The 9,454-nt window shown below is 37.3% G+C and overlaps 1 protein-coding gene across 1 annotated transcript; it reads left to right on the top strand.

Annotated features, from left to right (window-relative positions):
• The first annotated feature begins 345 nt into the window (after nucleotides 1-345).
• Nucleotides 346-3,509, top strand: LOC145954878 (uncharacterized). Its single transcript, XM_083069564.1, has 3 exons — nucleotides 346-413; nucleotides 3,077-3,245; nucleotides 3,375-3,509. Exons 1-3 carry the CDS (start codon nucleotides 346-348, stop codon nucleotides 3,507-3,509), a joined length of 372 nt encoding a protein of 123 aa, XP_082925690.1.
• Nucleotides 3,510-9,454: the final 5,945 nt, after the last annotated feature.

Below are 9,454 nucleotides of genomic sequence, written 5' to 3'. Positions count from 1 at the left end.
TTTAGGGGTCTACAATGATGAGTGTCCATCAAAGATGGAAAATCAATATCAAGTGCAAAATCAGATATACACTCATCTTCAACGAAATCAAGGAATTCAAGAAAATCAATGTAATCAGGATGAGAAAGTAATTCGGCTCGGAAAACAGAATGATCCTCAAATGGACATTTCGAATCAAGAATTTTGAACCGAACTACTATGTCACCAACTTCCATAGAAAGTGTACTAGCATGGACATCAATCTTGGTTCGAGCTGTTTTCAAGAATGGTCTACCTAAAATAATTGGAACGGAAGAACCACGGGAGAATCCCTCTTCCATATCCAATATATAAAAGTCAGCAGGAATGCAGCAGAATGCAGAATTTGTGCAGCAGAATGCAGAATTTGTGCAGCAGAATGCAGAATTTGTGCAGTAGAATTTTGTGCAGAATTTGTGCAGCAGAATGCAGAACCAGATTTTAAATGCAGATGGGAATAATGCAGAACAGAATGTGAATTATTCAAATGGATCCTCCTCAGGCTGTAGTCCGGTTCAGAATTCACACACTGCACTAAATCAGATTATGCAATGCAACACTCTGGACCAAACCAGAGTGCATTAATTGATTGCAAAAATTGGTTGCACAATGCTCAATAATGCAAAAAAGCTACACCAAAACTAAGACTAGAACCTGAACACAAACAGAATTTCATGTGCAAAACAGGATAATGGGTCTACAACTGATGCAGAACAGAAATTAGAACCAAAATTTTCTTGTTATTTTAACATAACTTTAAACTAACTAAATGCAAAAACCAGCACAAAAACTAGAAACTAACTGCATGCAGAACAATAACTAAATGCAAAAATAAACACAATTAAATATAAAGGATTATGAAACAGAATTTGAATTTGAATGCAGGACCAGCAAAGCAATGACCAACAACAAAACGAATCTCCGATGCACAAGTGATATGTAACTCACACAACAGCAAGTTATTCAAATGAAAACAAGTGTTAATGCTAGGTCAATGTTACTGTTAAGTTCTACTCATCGCCAGAACATGATTCAAACTAACACATAACACAACACTAAAGTTATTCAGATTTTTTTTCATTTTTTTACATCACTCCAAACTGAAATAAAACACAACTGAACACATAAACATACTAAGAATTTATTCCACTCAACGCACACGCACAAACTAGAATCCTAAGACAAAAAACCATTATTCCCCGGCAACGGCGCCAAATTTTTGATGAGCCATCGCAACTCAACCAAAAATAAACACAATTAAGTGCAGCTAGGGGTTAACCTAGGTCGTTCTCTCAAGGAATAATGCATTTAAGCCATAGGATTCAAGCAACGGAAATTAAAATAGAAGGGGGGGTTTTGATTGAAAAAGAAACAAATAAATGGTAACCAAACGGTAACAAACAATAAACTAAACAGTTGGATTCCTTAACTAGATAGCTTGACCTCTTATCCTCAATTAATCTAAACATACAAGTTACTGAGTTTAATCACATTCGAGCTCATAATTAACCAACTTAGCGAAGATTAATTAAGAATTAAACAAAGTAAGTTGCAGTTAAGCACTTACACAATCCACTTCAATTCTCTATTTGTAAATCTCATCACAATTCACATAATCTCGTTAACTAAGCGAAAACCCAATTATATGACTTGTGAAATTAATAATGGTTCGTCAATTAACTAAGCAAAAATATAAGAACCATTCATTAAGAACTTAATTAGAGATTATGGAACATAATTCAACTCAAAAACAATATTACAATACCATTGACCTCAAAGAGATGTTGCTAACCACATTAAGAAATCCAACCAAAGTTACTTAGCTACTCATAGCAGTAGCTAGTAAATTAAACCCTAAGCTAATCAACATTAAAGCCATAAATTTGAAATTAAATTCGTGTGCAGCAGCAAAATAACAGTAGCAACAACCACAAGGCATGAATGAGAAGCTAGAATCGCAATAAATTTCAACCAAAGCAAGAAGCATGAAACTAAAGACAAATTGAACTTGAAATTCTAAATTAAAAGAGGGGAAAGTGAATAACAACTGAAATTAAAGATTACATTCCTAACCCATGGAGAAATTCGCATCATAGGAGTCCCAAGAAGTGTTGAAAATGAAGGAAAAAGAAAGAAGAACAAGAAAGAAGAAGAAACCCTAAACTAAACCTAAGAAAAACTAAAAACGGAAGAGAAGGTGGAAGTGGGAGCAAGCCCCCGTGAGTGTGTCTCTAGCCCCCGTCTTCTGCTCTCTTTTAGGGTTTCTTGAATTACCCTTTTGCCCTTCTAGAAGGCTTGGGTCAAATTGGGCCCAAACTGATTTGAACATTGCAAAACAAGGCCCAAAACGTTTCCAGATTCCGTGGGTCATTTTCGGGCTCCATTTTGACCATCTTAGGCTTCGAATTAGGAGATGCACATTAGTGAGACATTTGTAGCTTTTTCTCTTATCTTTCCAACGCCACTAAGATTGCTCAATTCGGAGTCCTGTAGCTCCAGATATGGCCAAAACACCGAGCAAAGGTCAAACTGTCCAGAAACAGAAATTTGATTAGTTTTGCAATTAAGCCCATAATTCAAATGACAATTAGCAAACATGATAAAACCACGAAATTAACCCTAAATGTGAGAAGTAATCAATGCCATAATGATATGAATTGAAGCACTAAATTACGGCTCATCAGGGTGCCCCGGTACTGTTAGTGAAGAAGAAGGATGGTGGGGCCCGTTTGTGTGTTGATTATCGGCGACTAAATAAGTTGACGATAAAGATTAAGTATCCGCTTCCGAGGATTGATGATTTGATGGATCAGTTGAGGGGAACTTCTTTGTTTTCAAAGATTAATTTGAGATCCAGATACCATCAGATCAGGGTGAAGGAGAGTGATATACCAAAGACTGCTTTCAGGACTAGGTATGGTGACTATGAGTATGTGGTGATGCCTTTTGGTGTCACTAATTCTCCAGCAGTGTTCATGGATTACATGAACAGGATTTTTAGACCGTTCTTGGACAGATTTGTGGTGGTCTTCATTGATGATATTTTGGTGTATTCTAGATCATTGGAGGATCACCGTGAGCATCTGAGGTTGGTTTTGGAGGTGCTGAGGGAGAGACAGTTGTATGCCAAACTGTCCAAGTGTGAGTTTTGGTTGTCTGAGGTGAAATTTTTGAGGCATGTGATATCGGCAGAGGGGATTGTAGTGGATCCAGCCAAGGTGGAGGCTGTGATTCAGTGGGAGCGTCCGAGGACTGCTACGGAGATTAGGAGTTTTGTTGGGTTGGCGAGTTACTATCGGAGATTCATTGAGGGTTTTTCTCAAATAGTAATGCCTTTGACTCAACTGACTCGAAAGGATCAGCCTTTTGTTTGGACGGACGCTTTTGAGCATAGTTTTCAGGAGTTAAAGAGACAGCTGACTATTTCTCTAGTTTTGGTGTTACCTGACACTGGTGAGCATTTTGATGTGTTCTGTGATGCTTCTCACTAGGGGTTAGGTTGTGTGTTGATGCAAGGAGGGAGAGTAGTGGCATACGCTTCGAGGCAACTTAAGACACATGAAAGGAATTATCCTACTCATGATTTGGAGCTTGCAGCTGTGGTTTTTGCCTTGAAGTCTTGGAGACACTATCTGTATGGTGCGAAATTCAGTGTATTTAGTGATCACAAGAGTTTGAAATACCTGTTTGATCAGAAGGAGCTGAATATGAGGCAGAGGAGGTGGATGGAATTCCTAAAGGACTTCGATTTCCAATTGATGTATCATCCTGGAAAGGAGAATGTGGTAGCAGATACATTGAGTAGGAAATCCATTCACATGTCGGTTATGATGGTTAGGGAGTTGGAGCTGATTAAGCAGTTCAGAGATTTGAGACTAGAAGTGGAGGTTATTCAGCATCACATTAGTTGTGGTATGATCACCATAACTAATGAGTTCTTGAAGCAGGTGGGAACTAAGAAGTTACAAGACCCAGAGTTGTTGAAGATTTTGGGATTGCTCGGTACTGAGAGGGCAGCTGGTTTTGAGATTGGTACAGATGAAATTTTGAGATTTAGAGGTCGAATTTGTTTACCTCATGATTTAGAGTTGAAGAGAGTTATTCTGGAGGAGGGACACATGAGTCGTCTTAGCATACATCCTGGTATGACTAAGATGTATCAGGACATCAAGAAAAGTTTTTGGTGGCCTGGTATGAAGAGAGAGATAGCAGAGTTTATGGCAGCTTGTCTGACTTGTCAGAAGGCAAAGATTGAGCATTAGAGGCCCGGAGGGGTTTTGCAGTTGATGGAGATTCCTGAGTGGAAGTGGGATAGTGTCACTATGGACTTTGTAGTGGGGTTGCCTAGGACAGCTAGGAACAGTGACACTATCTGGGTGATTGTTGATAGGTTGAGTGAGTGTGCGCACTTTCTTCCTGTTAACAAGAGGTGGTCCTTGGAGAGACTTGCATAGTTGTATATCAGAGAGATAGTACGGTTGCATGGAGTGCCTTCTAGTATTATTTCTAACAGAGATTCAAGGTTTACTTCTAGATTTGGCAGACTCTGCATCAGGTATTAGGGATAGTGCCCTCCACTTTTGGACCTTAGCTCCTAAGTTCTTATTAGCATAACATTTATTTTTATTCCTATTTTTTCCCTTATCTTTGATTCCAAAATTACCCTTGTACTTTGGGGTATTTTAGTCATAGAATTTATTTTACTTGTATTTCCAATTTTACCCTTGTATTTTGGGGTGTTTAGGACTTAGAATTTATTTTCCCTTGTATTTCCCATTTTACCCTTGTATTATGGGGTGCTCTAGATGATTAGGGTTTTTAATTTTGGGTTAGGGTGTTAATTAGAGGGTGACACATATTTTTGGTGCCTATTGGGTCTATTTTTGGTGTTAGAAAGGCTTAGGCCCAAGTGGAGGGCAAAGGTTGCATGGTCTTATCATGCACCTAGATATAGCCAATCTAAACCCAAAGATTCCATCCTTGGCCACCAAGTTGCATCTAGGGTTCATTTGCATTTCATTTGGAATGCATTTGCCTACTCCAAATGCAACCCTAGATGCCTCCCCTCCTATAAATACCCAATGCACCACACCTTGTAAATACTTTGGATATTGAATATAAAGAGAGCCTTTAGTGCCTTTATATCTTTCCTTAGTCACCCTTGGCTATTTTCGGCCAAACCCTACCATCTCCACCTTGAGAGAAACAACCCTAGAAGTGGCCTTCATCATCATGAAGTGAGCCAACCCTAGAGTACCATTCTCAAGCATTTCCTCAAACATCTTCTACCCAACCTTCATTTTCGTCCATTCCATCATCATCCACCCTAAAACCTTGGTCCACCTTTGAAGAACTTGATCCTTGGAGAAGGCGTCCTCCTCCTTGCTCATCATCTCAAGTTCATGCAAGTAAGGACGCCATCAAGTGGTATCTAGAGCCTTGGTTCTTCAAGGGTAACAATCTCTTTATCTCTAAAAATATTCGGTCATGTCATGTCTTCCTTACATGTCTCCTAAGTGTTCCTAAATGAATCATCTTAATTGCCATATTTTGATGATCCATAAATCTCTTCTCATGTGTTGATTCATACCATATGTTCTTTGTGAATCATCTTGGCATTTTAGGCTTTCTTATTTAGGTTTTTGCTTTTTTCTTTAAATTTTTGAGTTGCTGGAAATTTTGGGCTGCATGTTATACATTAATGTTTTTATTTTTTTAATCCATCCGGTTTTGTCATAAGCTTGTCTCTTTGAACTACCTTGAAAGAAATTCCAAGTTTTTTATGTTTAGCCTTTGAAATGAACAAAAAATGACATGTATGCCACTTGTTTGATAAAATGGCCGTGAGTCCTTGATGTGCTTTAGAGAGTCAATCATGCATGCTAATTAGTTCTAGCATGTTCTACATCACTTAAAATATCATGTGTGATTAATTCCTTTACACATACTTACTTCAAATTTTCGGCCAATTTTTTGTGTATTCCTTGGTGAACTTGTATGCCTACATGATGTTTGATAATTTGAGTGTGAAATTGATTTCAATATGCCTATCTTTGCTGCTGGACGTGGGCTATTAAAAACTTAAGAAAAACACTCAAATTTTGTCTCATTGAGCTAGTGTAAGTTGCTAAAAGAATACTCCAAAAAGTTGCTAACAAAACCACCAAAAACAAGTGTAAAACCCAAGCAAAGGAATAGTATAAAATTCAAAAGAAAAAAGAGAAAAGTGGCTGGACTTTGAACAAAAAAAAAAGCCAAGACTTGGACAAGCCCAAAAAGAACAAAGAAACCAAAAACAAGAAAAAGGGAACCTTTGCTAGACTTGTGGAGTTTTGGACCAACTTTCATACCATAGCACTTGGAGTTAATTCTTGGACCATTGGACAATACTTAATGGCCGAATGAGACAATAAATCAAACATGTTAAGTGCATATTTTTTCTTTTAAGCCTATTTGATAAATTCTATTCTAGTGCCATTCTAGGACTTACTCTTTTGTGTGCTTGCCTTTTGTTAATGTGCCTTAATTTTAGTTTTTGAGTCTTTCTTTCTACTCTTAAGTTTGTCTCAACAAATCCACTTGAGTTTAGCCTTTTTAATTGTGCCTTTTTAGTTTTCTTCCTTGGCCTCTTGTACTCTTGGGTTGTGTTTTCTTCTTAACCTAGGTGAGGAAAGCTTTTAAACACCACACACTTTCTTGGTGGATTGAGTGGAAGGGCTGTCCGATTTAAGTTCAAGGAACTTTGGAGGATCACACCAAATCAAAGAGTGAAAACACCATTGAAAGGCTAACCTTGGGTGTTCATTGTGACGGGGTGGAGATTTGAAGACTTGGAGATTCAACAATTTCTTTTTCTTGCTTGTTTCGTTCTTGTTTTATTTTTGGCTTTCTTGTATTTGGCCTTTGCTTTCTTCCATTTTGGGTTGTAATTGGCCATTTTAAACCTCTTCATTTTTTTTGGTAGTAATTTCGTGTAGTTTGAAGGTGATTTGAAAACCTTCACCTAGGAAACCGACTAGCATATGCTTTAAGTCTTTCCTTTGCATGCTTTAAAGCTTTGGTAGTATATTTGCCTAGGACTTTACTTTGTTTATTTGTTTCGTTTAGAAGGCTTCATTTTCCTACTAGGGGGGCGTGCACAACATACACACTTAACTTTTGTGCAAAAAAAAAATTGTTTTGTGAGAAAAGTGTGAAAAGGCTTAGTAATTTTTACTTGAAAAGGCTTGGTTTTTAAGTGATTCTTAGTAGTCCACCTCCCTTGATAGTTCAATTTGTATACTTAGGCCTTTTCATACCAATCTTGCATCTTGAAAACCTTTTGTGAAAACCCTTTTATCACTCATTCTTTGTGAAAACCTTTTTCAAACCTTTTTGAAAACAACTTTGTGAAAACCTTTTTGATCAAAGATGAGTGATCATTCTAGTGTGTATGGTCATAACTCTTGTAGTACTAGGTCTAGTGTTAGGGATGAGCTTAGGCAACTCAAAGAGTACCTAAGAAAAAAAGAAGAGGAAAATATAAAAAGAGAGGAAGAATTGAGAAGAAAAGAAAAAGAGTTTGAAAGAAATAATGAGGAAATAAAACAACTACTTGCAAAATTAGTTGAGAAGAGAGAAACTAGTGGATCCCAACCTAGGATTGTTCCAACTAGATCTCAAAAAGGCAAAGAAGTTAGTGTTCCTAGGAGTATGCATGAGCAAGAAAATACAACAAGAGAGGAGGAACTTAGAAGGAAAGAAAAAGAAAAGAACATAGAAAAGAAAGAAAAAATTAAGAAAAGTATAGAGAAGGTTAAAAAGTGGTTAGAAAAAGAAAAACAACCAACACTCTTAGAGAAGAGTAAGGAGGATAATATTTCTTCCAAAGGGCTTATGCTTAAAGAAAGTCATTTTACTATTGAAAATGATTTAAAAAAGACTTTCTTTATTCATCAAGACCTTAACTCTTTCTCTCACGTTGCCACTAGTCATGAAGTGGAGATTCAAAAACAAGTCCTTTTTAAAGAAAAAGAATCTCAACTTCAAGATTTAGTGAAGAAGAAGTGGACTTCACTTAGTACCACCTCTTGTACTACTTCCTTGGTGGTGCCCAAGGTAGATGAGCCTTATTTCTTTAAGACTCTTTCTACTTTAGTTTTCTTCATAAAGCACCCAACTTTTGGCTTGTATGGTTTGTTGGATACATCTCATGGTGTTGTATCTTCTATTTTTGATCTTGAAGGAAGTTCAAACTTATTTGAACTTAACTTGGATACTTCCTTACAAGACAAACTTAGATTATATGAGTTTCCTAGACTCCTCTTAACACCTTTTTCTCATATGTATCTAACAAATAATGCAATACAAAGTTGTTTAGGTAATTTTTTAGTTAAGTTTTCTTTATTTTCCAATACATACCTAGGTCACTACATTGGGTACCTTCAACAAGATATTTTAGTTCTTAGGACTAGTGCTTTAATGTGCTATAGTTTTAGTCTTTTTAAATTTTTAGGTTTTAGTTATACACCTAGACTTCACCATGGGGAGGATCTTATCCTTAACATTAAAGAGTCTAGTCCTTTTAATTTAGACAATCTTTTTAGCATTTTTAGTAGAACTCCTCTTAGGATACATTTTCCATTTCTATCATATACTATTTGATGGAATAACACTAAGGCCAAGAAGACCAAGAGGTGATATATTAAAGGAGGCAAGAGGAATGGGTTAGTGAGGCCACTTTTGGACCTTAGCTCCTAAGTTCTTTTTAATCATAGAATTTATTTTACTTGTATTTCCAATTTTACCCTTGTATTTTGGGGTGTTTAGGACTTACAATCTATTTTCCCTTGTATTTCCCTTTTTACCCTTGTATTATGGGGTGCTCTAGATGATTAGGGTTTTTAATTTTGGGCTAGGGTGTTAACTAGAAGGGTGATGCATTTTTTTGGTGTTCATTGGATCTATTTTTGGTGTTAGAAAGGCTTAGGCCCAAGTGGAGGGCAAAGGTTGCATGGTCTTATCATGCACCTAGATATAGCCAATCTAAACCCATAGATTCCAAACTTGGCCACCAAGTTGCATCTAGGGTTAATTTGGCATTGCATTTGGAGTGCATTTGCCTTGGCATTTTCGGCCATGCACACCCTAAATGCAACCCTAAATGCAACTTCTCCTATAAATACCCCACCCCCCACCCTAAATGCACACCCTAAATGCAACCCTAAGTGCATTTACTCTAGGGTTGGCTCACTTCATGATGATGAAGGCCACTTCTAGGGTTGTTTCTCTCAAGGTGGAGATGGGAGGGAGGTGGCCGAATTAGCCAAGGGTGACTAAGGAAAGATATAAAGGCACAAAAGGCGCTCTTTATATTCAATATCCAAAGTATTTACAAGGTGTGGGGTGTTGGGTATTTATAAGAGGGGAGGCATCTAGGGTTGCATTTGGAGTAGGC

Source organism: Cajanus cajan, chromosome 2, assembly GCF_000230855.2.
Source record: "Cajanus cajan strain Asha chromosome 2, NIPB_CcT2T_4, whole genome shotgun sequence".
Lineage (NCBI taxonomy): Eukaryota > Viridiplantae > Streptophyta > Magnoliopsida > Fabales > Fabaceae > Cajanus > Cajanus cajan.
The sequence above is the reverse complement of the archived record's forward strand: the minus strand, read 5'-3'. Positions and strand labels throughout refer to the sequence as shown.